Raw genomic sequence first — 19,775 nt, forward strand, 5'->3', positions numbered from 1 at the left:
GATTACCTTTTGGAGTCAAAGCCAATTGACAAGAAAGACAAGAAAGAATACCTTAGCATGCTCGAAAAGTTCAAGATGGCTGCCCCAACTAATTGACCTCAGCCAACAGATAAATAGCCCTAACTCAGTCAAACTATTGCCTCAAAGTCGTTTAACAAAATGTAGATGAAGCAGCTTTGGTTTAAACAAGCTCCTTGTGACAACTGAGCTAATCTGGCTAACAAATCGAAAGGCACAAAATCACAGCAAGGCTCCTCGCAGATGGGTGACAGTGAGAACGTGTTGGCCAAATGACGCTTTAGAGATTATTTTGACAATAAAGACTGATTCTGAATCAGAAACTGGATAACAGTCAATAAATGTGAAGATCCTCCGCTGTGGCTCAAACTGTAGTTAAGTTACTCTAAGAGGATATCTGACGTCTCAGTGTTGTTAAACTGATGGACAAGAGAATGTTTTCGGAAGTTCATATTACCTTTTTTTAACTTCATCCAAACATAATGCTTGGCACCACTCACACTTGTTTTAAGATAATTACATTAAATCTACTGTTATCTAACTATTAGAAAATGGAAAGATGATGCCACAAAAGCAAAGCTGCCAGGAGAGAGTCGTCCACCAAAACTCATGACTGAAGAAGGAGGACAATCAAGGAAACATCCAGGAGGCCAAAGATAATCTGGATTGAGCTGCAGCTCCTCTGCAGAGGTGGGAGGATCTGTCTACAGGACAAGTAGAAGCTGCACAGAGCTGGACGAGTGGAAGAGTGGACAAGAATAACACTTGGTCATTTAAAAATGGTGGATTGATTGGAGTTTATTCCCAGCATGTGGTCACATGAGTCCAAACTCAAACAGTTTGACCATCAAGAACAACATCATGTCTGATTTAAACCTACCACCTGTCATCATGCTGAGAACACCAGCCCCACAATGAATGGTGGCAGCATCATGCTGTGGAGATGTTTTTCATCCATAGAGTTGGAAAATAAAGATGAATGGAGCAAAATTTGAGTTTTCCAGAGATTAGAGACTCAGGTCCACCTTCCACCTTTTTGTTTCCTCTATGCCAAATTCCTAATTTTTCTAGCATCAAATATTATTTGACCCTTTTTTTATTATTTGAAACAAATACTTTGTTCTATTTATTTTTAAACCATTTTTGATTTGAAAATAGGCCCATAGACTAATCTTTTCCCCTCTAGTTTAGTGATGACTACATGGGGGTGACTGGCTTTATTAACACGAAGAATGCTGAATCACTGTTCAGCCCTCAGGACAGATCTCGTCACTAACTTGGTGATGAAGTCAGAAATAGCTGCACTAGTTTTTTCCTCACGGCTCATACAGTTTTCAATGAAAACAGCAGGAGGGAATTTGCTGTTGCATCAACCTGCTTGTTCAAAAACTTCACCTCAGTGGTTTCTTTTGCAACCAGTCGTGTCAACACAGAGTGTCAACAGTTTCTGAGGAACTTTCAGCACCGCTGTCCGTCCGCTTCCCCTTCAGTCAGATTTATACGTCCTCCTGAGCTTAGTGACAGCACAGCCAGAGATGTCGTTTTTCTTTTTAACGTACATCTGGAGAGACTTGGTGCTGCTGTTCTGAGTGTGCAGAGTGCGGGTTTGCGTGTGAGGAAGCAGCGTTGAGTTGACTGACAGGTTTCAGAGCTGAGGCACTTCCTCGTCCCTCTGAGCTCACAGAGATGAGCTCCGTGTGTGTGTGGTGTATTTGGGTGTGTGAGCACACATTGACCACGTGCCTCCTCTGATTTTATATAAACCTTCTTTTTCTCACACACAGGGACAGAAAGTCTGAGTGATGCTGAGCTGCTCTGGTGGGATGTGAGATCTGGTGAGTGTTTCATTTCTGTTCGATGCAAAACACATTTAGATGCGGCTGGATAAATAATGGATCAAAACATATATATGTATTTATATAAACTCAAATGTGATTTTCTTCATGTGGCCCACAATTCTCCATGGGACAAAATGAAAACTGAGATGGCTTTACAGGATATTTTATGTGCGAAGTTACTCTTTTTGTCAAAGGGAGAATATCTGATCATTTTAAAGTTTCACAAACTTTCTTTAACTTTGGAGTTTCACACAAACCCAGACCCATCATAAACCAAGATGTGCCCCATCGGCGTAAGCATCTGCTTTGAAGCACTGATTAGTCTCTAAAGAGTGATTTATTCAGATTAGCTTTGTAGAGTGTTGTACGGATGTGTGTGTGGACAGGTGAACGAGGACACAGATTGTGTTGTGAAGCGCTTTCAGTGGCCTGGTTGGCTAGAAAGGCGCTGTATAAGTACAGTCCATTTACCATTTACTCAAACCCGCAGCGTTCAGATCTAGCTGTTGTCTGTTGTTGATCCGAACAAAGTGACTTCAGTTAGACATCTAAAGACGGCCGTGTGGAAATAAATCACTGTCAAAAAAACGAGCTCGTCTGCAACCCCTGACAGGATGTCCAAGCAAGATCCTGTTCAGGTTGCGCTGGTCGACCTCTTTATTGTGCAACCTTGTACATCTGGTGTAAAACGGGACAATGATTTAGATTTAAAAGGTCCCAAAGTTAAAAAACAAAAGCAGCTACAAATGTTAATAATATTAATCATTAATATGTGTGTTTTTAAGACTGACAGATTGTGGTAAATCAGGTAGGAGGTATTGATCTGATGTGAACATATCTCTAAAACTGAATCAGTTTCATGAATAAAAACTCATGTCTGTAAAGTGAAGGGAGGATGTTTTCTACACTGAACGTAAACTCAGTTTTTCAGCTGGTTTCATTGAGTTCTTACATTTTAAGCTACTTTATGCCTCTACTTTATTTCGTTTTGCTTAGAAGTATACTTTTCTTTGCCAAGCTCCACACATCTGTGAGCTGTAGTTACATTTTCAATTAAAGGCTAAGCATTCCTCGAAGAAATGCATACGCCGCTTATATCTACGTTTAAGCTGAGATGGTGGAAAGTTGAGGAGTTGTTTGTGCTGTTTCAGTCAAACGTGAAAATAAATGTGTGCAGTCTCACACACAGAATATATGTGTGGTGAATGACTCTCAGCTACAACCACACCAGATTTTAGCTCAGTATTTAGAAACTGAACTGACTTACAACCAGTTTTATGTTGGCTTATGTTGATCGGTTGTGGTGGCCATTTTGAACTGTATTGACTCCTATTTGCATATCCCCCTCCGACTTGCTGACAGCGTTTAAAACAAAGATCACACATGATCTGTATGCACTCAGATTGTGTGATGTGTTTCATTTTTAGCTACTACCACACCAAACTTTAGCTAAACCTTAATATCTGTAAATTTAACTGAGTTATAGCTGGTTTTGTGTTTTCAAAGTTTAATTATGTGTGGCAATAATCTTGAATCAAACTAACTCCACAAAGTATTCAGTTGCAGACGTACATCCAGTGATTACTTTCTGAAAAGTTTCATCAAAATAAATCCTGTGGCTGATGAGATATTTTGCTAACAAGCCGAACAGCGTTGACTCCTACAGTTATTGATAAAGTTTTAAGCAAAGATCTCGTGCGATGAGTAGAACTTGGAGTATGTGCTGTAAATATCTCTCAGCTACTACCACACCACACCAGGCTGTAGCTCAATATCTGGTTTTTAAAGGTCAGTTAGTCGTGGCGGTCATCTTGTATTGTGTTGACCCCAAAAGTTAATTAGCTGTAGACGTACGTCCACTCGTTACCGTCTGAAAGTTTCATTAAAATCCGTCCAGTGCATCATGAGATATTTTGCTAACAGTCAGATAGACACTGACAAAAGCAGTGTCTATCTGACAGCGAGCAAAACCCAAATCGGGAACCATTTCCCGTAATGCACACGTGTCAAACTCAAGGCCCGCAAGCCAAACCCGGCCCTTGTGAACATTTTATCTGGCCCCCGGAGATAACATTGAAATTTGATTACATCTGGTCCTCCAGTCTGTGGCAGATTGAGTCTCCGTCGTTCTCATTTTGCTAAAAAACTGAGCCTTTTTTTGTGAAGTCTTCCTGTGACAGTTACTTTGAAGCCAAGAAAATTACATTTTATTGTTTCAGTAATCTTTATGTTGGCGTGGAAAAAGCTACAAAGAACATCATTTGAGACCAATCAAACTCTTGCAGCGAAGAAAAGATGTCGGGTGTCTGACCTGAGTTAATGTGGATCCGAGTATGATGAGTCAGCTTTAATTTATGTTGTCTTTTTCTGTATTTTCTTCTTGTTTTAAAGTTAAATGTTAGTGGCTGTATCCTAAGATTTTTGTTTATATTTTTTAAGCTGTTTTCATGAGTTGTGATCAAATGTGTTATTAAAAAAATGTAAAAGTTGATTATAGAGGGAAAGGCATAAGAATTGAATGCTAATGATGTGTCTTTTTAAGTTTGATCTATTTTTCATTGCTCATTAAAGTATGTTTGTCCTGAATTCTATATAATTTGTCACTGAGAAAAAGTTATTGGTTTTCTCTCTGAATAATTTGACACATTACATCTAAAACCAAAGTTTATTGATGTATTTTTCCAATAAATATTGATCAAGTTTGGGGCGGCTGTGGCTCAGTGGTTAGAGCAGTCGTCCTCCAATGAGAGAGTTGGAGGTTTGATTCCTGGCATCAGTCACATGTTGAAGTGTCTCTGAACAAGACAATGAACCTTATTTCCTCTGTGGTGCCTCATCGGTGAATGAATGGAGTTTAAAGCACTGATTAGACTCTACAGAATGATTAATTCAGGTTAGCTTTGTAGAGATGTAGTACAGAGATATGTGGATGGGTCAACGAGGACACAGATAGTGTTGTAAAGTGTTTTGAGTGGCCTGGTTAGCTGGAAAGGTGCTACATACAGTCCATTTACCAAGATTGGCCTTTGGCTAAGACAAAGTTTTGAATTTTGCCCCCCTTGTGTTTCTGAGTTTGACACCTCTTGACGTACTGTACATTTAAAGCCAGTTCCACCTAAAAGAAAACCTTAAATGTTTGTTTATAACATTTAATGATTGTTATGCAGGAAATGAAGATTATAAAGTCATTTACGAAACAAATTTATTTTGAACATTATTATGTGTCTTCTTCGATAATATGACTTTTCCTGAAATTTTCTTGTACTACTGCCCCTTAAAAGCAACATAGATGAAATTTTTCAAATGTTCCCAGTTGTTCACAGCGGCTCCTGACATGTCACTCTGTGCTGTGAGATCAAACTCCTCTTCATGTGTGTCGAGCAGAAGCTCTGAGTCATAAAACGTGTTGCATTTAGTGACAGGGCTGCAGTTCTGACGTGTCACAAATATTTTTTGTGTGAGTTTCCAGTTCAAGCGTGAGAGCGGCTCGCATTTGCAGGACCCTGATCATGAAAAGGCATCTTTTTTTTTAATTAAAAGTTGCATTTGAATCAACCAATGACTTTCTCCTGAGGGGACAGAAAACTGTTCAGTCCTGTTGGTTATGAGGACGTCTGGAGCTCACACACGGTTTCAAGCAAGTTCAGCCATTTTTTAAGTGACATTCTGAGGAACCCTCACGAACAGTTAATATCTTACTTGTTGTAGATCGCTCGGTTTGGAGAAGTAGCGTTTAAGTTGAACAGCCTTCTTGAGAGAGTTTCCAAAATGCCTCGGAACACTGCAGAGCCTCACAGTCTTGTTGCTACAATTTTGAACACATTAAAAAAAAAAAAACTTGTGCAACATGTTTTCTCTAAAATAGTCGTAACGTTGTTGCGGAAACCTTGAACCTGATTCAGTTGAGTTTCTGTAATTCTGGAGCACTGGCGCTGGACTTATGACATGGTTTATGACAGAAAACATTTGGATTTACAAAATAAATTGACACAAAAAAACAATCCCTGAAACTGAACAAGGCATCAGTCTGAAACAGAAATTGTTTTTTTTTTCCTGCTTAACTCGTTAGTGTCTGTTTGTCCCTGTATTGTGTGAATTAACACTTCATCTTCACGTTAGAGTTAGATTGTCCCACTCTGTCTTTAGATCAGCTTGCTGAACCACTGTGGCCCTCATGCTGCTCACAGACGCTGCTACAAGTGGAAAATACTAACAGTACAACGAATTGTTCTCCTTCTGGTGTGACCAGTGGTAATTTTACTAGTAGGACCAGTATGAAGCCCGAGCTCTGCAGAGTGTCGACACTGAACTTTATTGATACACTTCTCTTTGTGCCTAAACTCCGTTATGTTTGCACACTCGTGAATTGTCCTTTTTCCAAAGTCATCACCGGGTACCATCAGACCGCTGTATACCTGGATCAGAAACACAATCATTGGAAACACATTAAAGACTTGAAAGGCTCTGAACAAGTTTATGAAACTTTGCACATTTTTGGGGGGACAATATGTTTCCAATCTGAAGTCGTACAAAGAGCTATCTGCAACAGGTAAGATATTAATTGTTCATGACTTCAAAAAGGCTGAACTTTACCCTTAAATGTTGCGGGACCCGGAACCTGGTTGAGCCGCTGTAGTTATTCTCAACACACGCTCTGAGCGCAACCGCATCTCACCATTGGTCGCAATATCCATAACGTCATCTACAGCGTTTGACCAAAACGCCTCTAACTCTTCTCATGAAATCCTTTTACTCTAAAACTGTGGCGTGAAAAGGCATTTCTTTGAAGAATACTAGGTCTTTCATTTAAAGTACTGATTTTCAGATTTTTTTTAATATACTTTGCACATATTTTAACATATTTAATACATCAGTTATACTTACATGTTATGTCAGCATTAAATGCAGAATACACTTTTGAATCAAATGTTCAGAGGCTACAGTTCACTCAGGAAAAGCTTCAACTAAAACAAAGAATATGTTCTTTCTGATCCTGCCTGACTGCTTTAGGATGATCAGGATTCAGATCAACTCAAGCAGCAAACATGAGAGAGAGTAAAGTTCTGCTGCCCTCTGCTGGACAGAAACAAAGTCTGTAGTTACCCCTCACATTGGTACGAATCAGATTAATAAGACACATAAAACTAAGCTGACCTGTGTCTTATGTCACACTCGAACTGTGTCAGGTTAATCATCACTGCTCACATAGATTTATATTTTATTTTCAGGTTGTAGTTCAGGCTGAATCAGGTGTTCCACCCTCGCTGAGCGATGCCTCGGTCTTTCCTGGTGAAGCGAGGGGGGCTGCACCACCTGCGGCCCTCAGCGAGAAGCCCCAGTCCCAGAAGCACCCCTGTAGAGTTCATCCAGCTGGAGCAAAAGATGGAGTCCTGGGGTGGATCCCTGCAGTACTCCACAGCAGAGCGACCAGACATAAAGCCGGCGTCTGTTGTTTTGTCACAACCAGAACCTTCAGCCACCAGCAGCTTCGATGCCACCGGGCACCTCCAGTGTTTTAGTCCAGGAGCTAAAGGTGGGTGACAGAAATGTGTCCGTTGTCTCAGGTTTGTCTCTACTGAGATTACAGAACCAGACTATTAATAACTGCTGAGATTATTCTGACGCTGGGAAGAAAAACAATAACACACACTCAGTGAAAAAAGTAACTACATACTCTTTTAGTTTTATGATTTAACATATCAGAACGTTAAGAAAGAAATCAGGTTTTGCCCAAGTTTTGCACATTAGGTCCAACCTCAGATACTCTAAATTGAACTGATCTGGATCACAATCCAAATCGTACTATTTCTTAATGACCCTATGGCCTTTTGGCGTAGGTTTGAGCTCCCCAAGTGCTTCTAGTTTAATATATGCAAAACTATACTAAAACTAAAACTAGAATTACTTTATCAGCACCTCACGTCACTGTGGAGAGGCTTTGGCCCACAAATGAGTTGTAGCTCTCATTTTTAAATTTTATTTTGATTGCCCGTCACTAAAAAGTGAACTCAGACAAATATGTTTTTGCCTGGGTTTATCTGTCTGTCTGTTAGCAAAATATCTTTGGTATGGTAGTAGCTGAGAGTCATTCACAACAAGATCACACATATTGTCATTATTTTAACCGAAAGGGCTATAAGTCAGCCATTTCTTAACATAACCATCTTCAAGAAATGCAGTGCCTTAACTTTTGTTCACTTATTTTACAAGTTTTCTGTCTTTCACATTGCACAGTCTGACCTCCCTCTGGGTGAACGTACGGTACATTCATTTAGCAAAATGTGAAACTGGTTTTGTAGCGGTCTACTTACCAACTTCAATCCTGTGGAAACAGCAAAAGTTTCTATACTTTCCCACAAACTGCTTCTGCATTTTGGTTTCAATAAATAAAATAAATACCCTGTGTATTTGTAATGAATTAATATCCGAAGATGAATGCAAGACCAGATCATTTTTCATAATATCTTGAAACATAAAACTTTAGTTTTTACAGGTGCTGAAACATGGATCTTTTTCTGTCTCTGTAGGATCCACTGAGCTCTGCAACACTTTAACTCAAGGGGAGAACGGTGGCTCCGTCTCCTCCACACCGGCAGGGTGGCTGAGGTCTCATGTCGGCTCAGGATTCGAAGACAAAATCCCTGCGGGACTTGGAGACCTGACTCAGCCCCCGCTGATTGTGAGGGAGACCAGGAGCAGTTCCTGCTCCAGGAGCGGGGCCCTGAGGCACGAGTGTCTCCTCTGTAACAAAGTAAGGCTTCCCTCCAAAAGACCCTCACAACAACATGACCGAATGAGGTCGATGAAAATGTCACAATGAAAATATCTGGACTGAAATATGGGGCAAATGTGTCTTTTTGAAACGGATGCTCAAATTAAAAAAGGGATTTTTAGGTTTCATTTTAATATAAATTATTTATTTTGAAACTCTTAATTACCTCTGAAAAGCTTCTGTGCCAAATATATTCTCTGTAGACTATAATCTAGAGTTTATAGTGTCAGCAGATGTAAATAATTCTTTAATGATTTATAACAAGTAGGACCTCAGAAAACACCTAACTCTTCTTTATTATGGCCCCATTTGAAATACTTCCATAATGAAGCTATTTTGCCACATTTGTACCTCCTGCCACATGCAAACTGAGCTTTTGGTGAGAAAAACAGAGATTTTGTAAACATACTTTCCAAACTGGAGATTTTTCTGTGTATCCATGTAGAACCAAGATACATAGACTGCCACACATTTTGACCTAGCAGCGTATTTCGTGCGTGCCCACTGTCACTTTGGCGTTGACACTGACATAGAGCACAATTTTATCTCTACAGGACATTACAAACAACAAGTTGATCAAAGTTCAGTCAAATGAAAGGTCAAATACAACAGTAAAAAAAACATTTAACATTATAAACAATAACACAACAAGTAAAAGCTAAAAGCAAAAAATCATCAGTTCAATTAGATCTCAAACTCTGCTCGAATGAATTGTCAAAGAAAAAAGATGGATCTAAAGCGTAGATTTAAAAGTCTGTCTCGATGACATAAATCGTTCAACAGATTTAAAGCAGCTACGTTAAAACCCGATCACCTTTACATTTGAGTTTGGATCTTGGGACATCTAAGAGAAACTGACTGGTAGACCGGAGTATCAAAGCTGAAAAGGTCATATAAATATGATGAGGCAATTTAAAACTTTAAAAGGATTCACTAAAGTCTTACAATTTTACTGCTTCTAGAAACCAAAACAACAGTGGAGCTGACTTTTTTGGCTTTTCTAGATCTTAGAGAAATCAGATAAAAAATAAAATAAAATAATATGCTACACTTTTGGGGGGAATTTTTTTAGCCAAACTAAGTTGTTTCTCTGTATAATGTCTTGGTAACGTGCACATTTGTGCCACCTAGTGGCGCAGTATGAGTATTTCAGCGGTTTTAATTTCTTTTTGAATTTTTTTTTTATAAACTGGGGAAAAAAAAAATCTATTAACAAAATATGCAGGGTCGTGTAGGAGAGGTCTATGAAAAACATTTTAAAAAATGTATACATTATTATATTTTTGGCAAAAAGGATCTGCCTCTGTTTATTTCTAAAGTGTCCTCCAGTCGATTAACATAACCATGGGGTCATGTGCAAAGGTGGACTGAGATGGGTACGATGTTGTCGCAGGTGGGCAATAAAATAATCCTCACAGCATTTTTGCAAGCTGTGAACACAAAAATAGGCTGCGATTTTCAAAAGTTTGTCTCACAAAACTCATCCTCAGCGCTCACTGGTCACAAACACTCAGAATTCAGGGAGACTAATTAAAAAACTCACAAAACTTCAGGTTTCCAGCTGGTCTCTTACAGACGCAGTCCAGTGAGATACTACCCTTAGGTAGCCACTAACACACCTGCTAACCATCCTCAGCTTCTCTTTCCTCAGAGTTATTCAAAATATTTTCCTCTACACTTTTGTCACTGAGCAGTTTCCCTTTGCCAAAATCATTACCTGACTGAACCATTCATCTTTTTGCCTAACTCTGTCATTTACCTTTACATCACAGTTTATCTTGTGATGTTTAATTAACTTGTTATTTTACTTGTAAATAGTTGATATAAAAATTTCTTTGGAGTACCAATAAAGAGGTCCAGTTGATTCAGGAAGTTTACTGTTTCCAAGCTTTTTAAAATGTTAGACCTAATTATTTTTTTTATCTAAAATTGCTGACATCTGTATGCAGATGTTTTCGTCACTGTCAAGTCTAAAGACACACATCTGTAAGGGCCGTGGAGACCAAACACATCTGTCTGCAGTACTCAAGTCCAGCAGGCCCATTAAGCGTTCACCCTGCAGGAGCAAGGTCGGCACTGGATTTATTTTACTGGATTATGACTGACGCTGGGAAGTGTTCCACCTGTCCTCACTCCGTGCCTCCCTGTTGTTTCAGGAGAAGACCTTCGGCTGCACCGTGTGTGGGAAAGTGTTCAAGCGCTCCTCCACCCTCTCCACCCATCTGCTCATACACTCCAACACGCGGCCCTACCCCTGCCAGTACTGTGGCAAAAGGTTCCACCAGAAGTCCGACATGAAGAAACACACCTTCATACACACAGGTAGGCATCACAGGAACTGAAAGATGAAGTCAGTTTTTCTTATTTTATGATTATTACTGTCAAAATGAACACAAAACAGAAGAATCACTGCTGACCATAGGAGGGAAATCTGCTCCCTACAGAGCGTCCGTTTGCCCTGCCTGTAATGACGTGGACATATCAAGACACATAGGGAGATGAGTTTCAAACATTTCCTCACCACATCCATCATCGTGTCATTGTTGAGCTCAGAGGTTATGCACCTGAGCGCTTGTATTTTACCTGCTGGCCTGGAAAGATGCCAGTCTGGTTTACTGAGTCAGATGTGTTGCTGTGGAGTTAGCCTTCAGTCAAAACAAGAACACAACAGTTTCCCACTTCCTGTGTGTGTAATTGCAGGAAGCTGTGAATAACATCCGAGGACAAACAGTGTGGTTAGACATGTTGCCTCACAGTAAGAACTTTGCTGCTTCAACCATCAGCTTCAGCCTATCTGGGTGGAGTTTGCACGTTTGCACGTGTTTAGTCTAGACATTTCGGTTTCCCCCCACTGACTAATAACTTGCAAGTTAGGTTCACTGGTAACTCTAAGCTGTTCTGTTTTTGCGCGCCAGGAGAGAAGCCTCACATATGTCAGATCTGCGGCAAGGCGTTCAGTCAGAGCTCCAACCTCATCACGCACAGCCGGAAACACAGGGACAACCGGCCCTACCGCTGCACCCGCTGCCACTACAGCTTCCAGCACAAAGTGGACCTGCGGCAGCACCAGGAGCATCACTGCGCCTTCCACTGACCCCGCGCAGCGAAAATCAACACCGCCGGCCTTTTCTGATCGCCACAAAAGAAGAAGAAAAAAAACACTGAGCACAGAAAGTGTCTGCTCTTCTTGTAACTCGGGGGAACTGTGGTGAAGACATTTATTTACTTCAGCATCAAGAACCTTTCAGCTGCAGCTTCTTGTATTATAAAATTGTTTTTTCTTCTTTTCTGTTTACAGATCTTATCTTAAAAATCCTTCATGTTTGTGTAAAATGACTAAGATGTTTCAGTCTCCTTCTAGAGCCTTTCCACCATCACCTGAGATAACAACACACATCTGTGGTCAGACGTTTACATCCACTCATCATGGGCATGATTGTCATGTTATTTGGGGGCTTTTAATGAGTTGTCTGTACCATTCTTTTTCCAGTGGGGAATAATTAACCTCAACCTCCAACTTCAATGATTTTAAGAGCAAAAACTGGGTACACAAGTTTAAATTTACTAAGGATTTTCTTTAATATAGACCAGATCAAATTATACATGTATGGTCAAATATATACATACACCACTCAAATTGAGTTAAATGGTTTTTGTCTCAACCAAACCCTTTGTAACCATCAACAAGCTTTTGGTATAATTCTAGCTGGCAGAATTGGTAGAGTTCATCTAAATTGATGTTTTCCTGGTACAGTCCACATATTTTCATTAGGATCGAGGTCAGGGCTTTGAGAAGGCCACACCAGACGCTTCATGTTAGCCTATTTTATCCAATCAGTAACCGGTTCTGATGTGTGTTTGGGATCATTGCTCTGTTGGACCAAGTCTGCTGCTGATTTAAGGTGAAGTTTCAGAATTTGGAGGTAGTCTTCCTTCTTTACTGTTTCATTCATTTTGTGCAATGCACCAGTACCACAGCATCATGCTACCACCACCATGCTTGACAGCTGGTACAGTGTTCTTAGGTTTGAAAGCCTCACCTTGACTCCCTCAAACACTCTTCTTGTCACTGTGGCCAAATAGCCTAATTCCTGTCTCATCTCACCATAAAACATTTCTTCAGAAGACATTCGGCTTGTCCATGTGGACAGCTGAAAATTTTAGTCGAGCTTTAAGGTGTTTCTTTTGGATCAGGAGCTTCGTTCTTGGTCTGTACCCTCTCAGTTCATTGGGATGCAAAACTGACTTAAATGTGGAAAGAGACACTGGTGTTCCAGCTGTTTCCAGTTCATGTCAGGCTCGAGCCTTGGTGGTTCCTGAACATCCTAAACAATTTGCTTTCTTCTGGAGGGGACAGTTTGGGTTTTCGTCCAGATCTGGGCAAAGTAGGGACAATTGTTTGAACCAATGATCTTGGAATTTGAGGTTGTTTAAACTTGTATAAATCAACAATTCTCCTTCCTAGATTTTCATTGAGTTCTTTGGACTTTCCCATTGTTCTGAGAATTGGTCATTCTAACGAGTGCTACCAAACAAATTTTTTATATGCTGGCAAAAAAAAACCTAGCTACAGTCAATCATGATCACTAATACGATTTTGGGCTTGTCAAATAAAAAATAAGATATTCTGGATCCTTCAGCAGCATTTATTAACAGAATTGGGTGAATGTATGTATATGTTAGAGCCTATAACTTACAAGAAATTTAAACTTGTGCACCAATTCTTGTTCGTAAAAACTGACAAAGTTGTATGTTTTATAATGAGCCTAATATGATTGTAATGCTCATTGTGAGTGTATGTGAACTTCTGACAGCAACTGTACATATGTAATTGTGGCTGAGAATGAGGAAACTCAGTATTTATGTTAGCATGTCCAGGTGTTTCTATGGAGACCCCTTGATAGCACTGACCTAACTTATTTTTAAGGCCTATGTTTGTTTATATGTCAAATACAAATACAAAAATAAATCGTTTTAACAAGAAACTCTATGCCCGTGGTCATTATCTGCAAAATCCTTTAACAAAATAATATTTTGTTTGATTTGGACCAAACAATGGCAAAAAAAAAAAATCACAAGTGCAAAGACGCATGTAATTCAGACACAACCTGCTTTAATAAAATATATTCAAGAGTTTAACAAAAATAAGGTAATTGCTTCCATCAAAACATTTAATTTCTTATTATTATTGTTGTTGTTTTTTTAAATGGCAGAGTTTGACAAAATTAGCTAAAATCTTGGAACTTTATAGGCCTGAGGGGATAATAACAAAGTATCGGTAGGTGTGATGATGTGCACAGAGTCCACCAGGTGCTGAAATAAAAACAGAAGTAAACGTCTGTTTTTATCCAGAAAAACAGAAGTAATTCTCTGTTATGGAAAACGAGATTCGGTGATTTGTCCTAATAAGGTGCAGCAGTATTGCAATATACTGTACAATACAACAAACATTTACAGGAACCGTGAATGAATTTATCCTGTAGATGGAGGATTTTATGTGTGGTTTTGTAGCTTCAGAGGGAAACGGAAGCTTGAAGACAGATCCTGTCGCTCTTAGGAGGATAACTTCCAAGAATGGAGACTACAAAAGCACTGAAGTTATTTTTTTTTAAAAGGATGACAAAACAGCAAAAATACTGACAGAAATTACTAGATGCACAAGAGTAAGCAGACAAGTGCAACTTACTATAACAGAGAGAAGTAAAGACTGAGAGACTAAATGGACTGAGGCTGATGAGGAAGTTGGAGACAGGTGGCTTCATGATAACAGGGTACAGGTGTGGGTGGGCGTGGCCAGACTGAGGTCAAATACTGATGGTGACGAAACACTGGGGAACAACTGAACATGAGGAAAATACAGAAAGTAAGCATCACAAAGAATAAACAAGAGAAATAAACTCAAAAACAATAAACTACAAAGAACCTACTAAAAGAAACACAGATCCTTACAGATCCTGGTGGTCTTGGGGTGAAGAGTCTGAGATGAGGTCAGGTCCAGATGATCTTGGCAGACAGAGAGGCAGAAGTCAACACTTGGCAAGATTGTGATTAAGAGACACTTTGGCTGTACAGACTGCCGGAATCCGTTTACAACCTGGAGTGGTAGCAAGAAGCTGATATTTAAACGGTGAGTTATGGGAAGCAGACCTCAGACTTCATCAACTAAGGTTGTGTCTGATAGAGAGAGGAGAAGAAAGGTGTCTCGACACGGCATCTATTTTTATTTTGGATCCTTTTGTATTGTGCCCTAAGATAAATTTGTTGGCGCTATATAAGTACATCAAAGCAAATTAAAGCAGAAGGTTAAGAGCAAAGCAGTGGTGAGATGAGCAGCAGGAGTGACAGATGGGTTCAAGGTGGGGTTGGGTTTCATCAGGGATCAGTTCTGAGCCCCTGCATGTTTGCAGTGGTGATGCACAGGTTGACAGACCAGGCCAGGCAGGAGGCTCCGTGGACATTAATGTTAGCAGACGACACTGTGATAATGTTTTTATCTGTGTGTGTCTGTCTTTGTCTGAAACTTTTAGAAAGTAATCACTGGCTGTACATCTACAACTGATTAACATTCAAAGTCAACCTGGTTCAAGATGGCTGCCTCAACCAATCTACTTTAACAAACAGAAAAATGGGCATAATCAATTTTACAGATATTAGCCATTTGACAAAAACAGCTCTGACTGCATCATTCCTCAACATAAAGACGAACTTGGTTTAAAACTCTGTCAAGAAAGGCAGCAGGCGATATTCATTTCATCTAGGAATGCTACTTCCATTTCTTTTCATGTTTTACACATGAAGGATTAATTTTCTGTGTTGATTTGTGGGGTTTTTTCTTATAAAAACACTCAAAATATTGTTCTGATTTGAAAGGAAGCAATGGATAGAGCAAATAAGTCACATTTTCTAATTTGAGGCACAACAGCTGTTTAGAAACTGAAAGTAAAACTGTGAAGTGAAGTGAAATTTATTTATATAGCACTTTTCAGCAGCAAGGCGATCCAAAGTGCTTTACAACACAGAAACAACAGAAAGCATGTGACAAACAAGAAACAGACTCTTCTGATCAGCAAGGGTTTACTGTAAGTCTTAGTCATGAGCACAGGGTCATTCAGTTCTCTAACGGTTGAAAATAAAACTGGCTTGTAAGAGCTGGGAGGTTTTTTTGGAAATGCCCTTTTATTTATTAAACTATTAGCACTTGAGGACAGTACTTCAAACATTTGGACTTAAAGGCCAAGCATTTCTTGAAGGAATGCATGTTGCCCACCACATTTCATGCCAGAGATTTTGACTGAAATCATCGTATGGTGAGAAATGACAGAGTGAGAGCAGTTTTAGTCAAACGTTGAAAATAACAATAATGTGGTGTATCGTATAACCTCACAGGATCTGTTGGTGCTTGGGGTATGTATGTCTTGGGATGACTCTCAGCTACTACCACTCCAAAGTTTTGTTCAGTATCTGTAAAAATCACTGAAATGTAACCATTTTTGTACAGGGTAAGGTCAATTCACTGTGACGGCCATCTTGACTTGGGTTGACTCCAAGAGTTAATCAGTTAGATGTGCATCCAATGAGTACTTTCTGAGAGTTTAATTCAAATCCATCCATTCATGAGATATTTTGCTAACATGACAGAAACACACACAGTTATTAATGTCTTGTATGTCACAGATTTAACATTGTGGTTTAATTGTGGTTTATTTTTAATTGAAACCACTGATTCTTGTCATGAATGACTGTTTTTATCTCTCATATTTTGGGAGGCTTCATTAGGATTGCAGCAATAAATTCCTGGATCATACTGAAAGATGAATCCTGGACTATAATATTCCATCACACTTCACCTGACAGACTGGTTTGATAAGCAGATATATTAGATGTGTGTGATTTCATAAGTTTGCCTCCTTACAAAGAAATGAACAGTCTCAAACTGATTTGCAATATTTATTTCCCTCTTGCATTGAGGGAAAAAATATTGCTTACCTACAATTCAGATCTCTGGCTTCCACAGAATGGTTGTGTGCACATATGTCACACAGACCAACCAGTTGGTTCATCTCTGACCTTCCTGATCTCAGCTTGTTCTGTGTATAAAACACACCTGTCCACAGAACCACTTTCTTTCATTCCAACTTCACCACCACCACGGACAACTCCAACACTGTTGGTGCCGTTATTCAGAAATGGAAGAATCATAAAATGATCCCAAATTGATCCCATCTGGTTCACTGGAAAACACTGATGGTGTTCTTGGTGACTGTGGGCCCGTCTGCCTTCAGATCATTCACCAGCTCCTGCCGGGTAGCTGCCAGCTGATCCCTCACCTTTCTCATGATCAAGAGCTTACATGGAGCTCCAGACTGAGGGTGACTGATGGTCATGTTGCATTTCTTCCATTTCTGAATGTTTCATTTGTCACTTTCTCATGAAGCTTCTTGCTGATGGTTCTGTAGTCCATGCTAGCCTCCTGCAGATCTACTCTTTGGTTCCTGTCGTCCTCTGAGAGCTCTTTGGTCTCGTCCATGGTGATGGAGATGTTGGAATGGAAGAAAGTGTTTTTATAGACAGGTGGGCTTTACCTGCATCTTTGAAATGGATTGAATAATTGATTGATAGTAATCTGTGAGCCAAATGGGCACATAACCAATCTGTGAGAGTTAGAGTTGAATCTGTATTGCAGGGGATCAAATCCTTTTTTCACACAATGATTTGCAAAACAGTTTTATCGTGTGGTGTTTTTTTCTGAACTTTTAGCTGATATTCTGTCTCTATTAAGATTTAACCACCAAAACATTTTGATAGTGTTTATTTTTATGTTAGATTGTAATCTTGCAAAATCAGAAGGGGTCTAATAATTACTCTCCTGTAAAAAAACACAAGACGAATTTCAAAGTTTGCTTGGAATGAGCTTTATTTAGTTGGACACAAAATACATGCTTAATTTGTAATATTTAAATTTCTTTTTCTGTTTGTGTTTTTTCCAGCCGCAGCTTTTAGAAACCCTTTTGTTTGTACCACTGAGCCCTGGCAACAACATCATTGGAGTAGTCTTTGCCTGTGGTCTTAGCATCCACATTCTCATATGAGTCGACTCTTCCATCCCCCGTGTTGTAGGCTGCTATCGCTCCTGCAGAAAGAAAAACAAAGGGGGGGGGGGGGGGTTTAAAAATTATTTTTTTTTTTTTTTTTTAACTAGTCATCATTGAATAAAACAAACCTTTGAGCTGCTGCTCCTTGCTCCAGCCAGGGAATTTCTTCTGGATCCGACCAATGAAATAAAGAAGGATCTCTGTTCCCTGGCAGAGATGCTCCTTACTGTTCCACTCCCCCCGTTTAGTGTGTCCGCCTCCATTTGGATTAACATCAACCTTAAGAGGAGTATAGAACAGAAATGGGGTAAACATTGTGTTTGGTGTGTTGTGGGAGGCTCAGATGGAGAGAGGCAGTATTTGACAGAACCTGCATCAGTCCCCAGGCGTTTCCATGGTCCCCCCAACCATTCTGCAGCACATTTCCTGCTCTGGTCTCTCTGGAGATGATGGCAGCAATAAGAGCAGGATCTATTTGATATTGTCTTCCCACGTCCTTAATCATGGATCTGTATTTCTCCATTCTGCCAGCATCTGTTTGGGCCATTGTGTGTGATGCACTTACACCTGTTTAAAACGATCAGTGAGCAAAGTTATGGCTTTAGAACACCTGATCATTTTCAAGCCACCGCACGGGGAAATACTGCAGATAAACTTTCTGCAGTTCTTATAAAACTCTTGGATCAGCTGCAGTGTTTACCTGAAGTGCTCAGTTTGTCCTGTTGAGCCGTCTGCCTTGAAGCTCCAGTAGTTTCGACATCCTCAATGTTTCCATAAACTGAAAAAGTCCAGAATTTTAGGCACCATCATTCACAGGAAACACAAAAGCTCCACTTTAAACAGATCAATGCTTTAATTTAAAGTGAGAAAAAACAAATATCCCCTCTTTGAAAGACTTTTGACAAATCAAGTCAAGTTAGTCATATTTAAGTATTAAAATCAGACAGAGTTGACTGACTGCTGTAAAACAAACCTCACCACTTTCCAGGGTCTGAATTCCGACTTAGGGGAGGCGATCCAGTTGATTTTTCCGATTTGGAACTCGGAAACTCTGACGTCTGAATGTAAATAAAGCTCAGCAATAGAGCTTACGGACTGACAAATGAAACCAAGAACAAAGTGGATTGCTGCCATCTTAAAACAGCTCGAGTCTCCAAACTCTCATAGCGTTTCATTCAAAAGCTATTTCATACACCTCTATACTGCTGCCAGTGTCACAAAAGGTAAGATAATGTTTTCCACAGGACTTCACTTCAAAATGGCCAAAGCATCCATGAAAAACCAAACAGCATACAGTTAGAACTCACTCATGTTTTCTCGTTTTCCTGATGTCTTCTTGAAGCCAAAGTGAAAGAGTTCCTCCTCAGTCTGTTCTGTGGTGCAGACTCAGTGAACAGCTTGTTTTTATAGCTGTTTTACTTTCACTTTCAGTCTGACTTCAAAGTCAAGTCAAAGTCAAAGTCAGCTTTATTGTCATTTCTGCAATATATCACAGACATATTGAGAACTGAAATTTCTGTTCTCTCTGGGCTCCCTGGCCACACAAGAAAAGTGTTTAAGAATTATAGTAACAAAAAGAACAAAAGACACAATGACAAAATTGTAACCAAAATGTGAATAACAAGTTTGAACAGTGCAAATTATATATATAAAAAAAAAATTGTAACAGAGTGTAGATTGTAGAGTCTTCTAGACAGTAACCAAGTACTTTCAGTGCAAGGTGGCAATGAACATTCAGCAGTAAGTGTATATGTGCAAAATTTGCATGAGGAGAGTAAAATATATATATATATACAGTTATTAATTATTGTACCGAGAATACTGTTTGAATAAAGTGCAATTCCTTAGCAGCAGCTTAATTACAGAAGTTCGTCTGGGGGGGGTTATGGAATTGGAGGGGAGGGGGAGGTGAGACAGTTCCAGTCCGTGTTTTATGTGGGAGTGGGGGGAAAAGGGGGCAGAGCAGGGAGGGAGTTGAGTGCCCTGACAGCCTGGTGGTAAAAACTGTCTCTCAGTCGGCTGGTCCTGGCCTGGAGACTGCGCAGTCTCCTCCCC

The 19,775-nt window shown here is 39.8% G+C and overlaps 2 protein-coding genes across 2 annotated transcripts; one reads left to right on the forward strand and one right to left on the reverse strand.

The window, feature by feature from the left end:
* The first annotated feature begins 1,526 nt into the window (after positions 1 to 1,526).
* Positions 1,527 to 13,249, forward strand: LOC108242711 (zinc finger protein Gfi-1b). The gene is made up of 7 exons (XM_037974586.1): positions 1,527 to 1,734; positions 1,803 to 1,853; positions 7,085 to 7,389; positions 8,384 to 8,607; positions 10,578 to 10,697; positions 10,785 to 10,950; positions 11,544 to 13,249. Exons 3-7 carry the CDS (start codon positions 7,128 to 7,130, stop codon positions 11,720 to 11,722), a joined length of 951 nt encoding a protein of 316 aa, XP_037830514.1. The 5' UTR covers positions 1,527 to 1,734; positions 1,803 to 1,853; positions 7,085 to 7,127; the 3' UTR covers positions 11,723 to 13,249.
* Positions 13,250 to 17,524: 4,275 nt separating this feature from the next.
* Positions 17,525 to 19,135, reverse strand: LOC108242707 (lysozyme g). Its single transcript, XM_017427712.3, has 5 exons — positions 19,028 to 19,135; positions 18,421 to 18,498; positions 18,091 to 18,287; positions 17,849 to 17,999; positions 17,525 to 17,758 (listed from the first exon to the last, which is right to left on the reverse strand). The coding sequence occupies exons 1-5, from the start codon at positions 19,029 to 19,031 to the stop codon at positions 17,625 to 17,627; spliced, it is 564 nt and encodes a 187-aa protein (XP_017283201.1). The 5' UTR covers positions 19,032 to 19,135; the 3' UTR covers positions 17,525 to 17,624.
* Positions 19,136 to 19,775: the final 640 nt, after the last annotated feature.

This window comes from Kryptolebias marmoratus, linkage group LG3 (assembly GCF_001649575.2).
Source record: "Kryptolebias marmoratus isolate JLee-2015 linkage group LG3, ASM164957v2, whole genome shotgun sequence".
In the NCBI taxonomy this organism is placed as follows: domain Eukaryota; kingdom Metazoa; phylum Chordata; class Actinopteri; order Cyprinodontiformes; family Rivulidae; genus Kryptolebias; species Kryptolebias marmoratus.

What these genes read in the sequence shown, in the direction of transcription:
- LOC108242711 (XM_037974586.1), top strand. Translation starts at nt 7,128, where the DNA reads ATGCCTCGGTCTTTCCTGGTGAAGCGAGGGGGGCTGCACCACCTGCGG. An exon ending in TTTTAGTCCAGGAGCTAAAG is followed by an intron (nt 7,390 to 8,383) that starts GTGGGTGACAGA and finishes CTGTCTCTGTAG; the next exon opens with GATCCACTGAGCTCTGCAAC. An exon ending in AGTGTCTCCTCTGTAACAAA is followed by an intron (nt 8,608 to 10,577) that starts GTAAGGCTTCCC and finishes ATCTGTATGCAG; the next exon opens with ATGTTTTCGTCACTGTCAAG.
- LOC108242707 (XM_017427712.3), bottom strand. An exon ending in GGACAAACTGAGCACTTCAG is followed by an intron (nt 18,288 to 18,420) that starts GTAAACACTGCA and finishes CGTTTTAAACAG; the next exon opens with GTGTAAGTGCATCACACACA. An exon ending in CAAGGAGCAGCAGCTCAAAG is followed by an intron (nt 17,759 to 17,848) that starts GTTTGTTTTATT and finishes TTCTTTCTGCAG; the next exon opens with GAGCGATAGCAGCCTACAAC.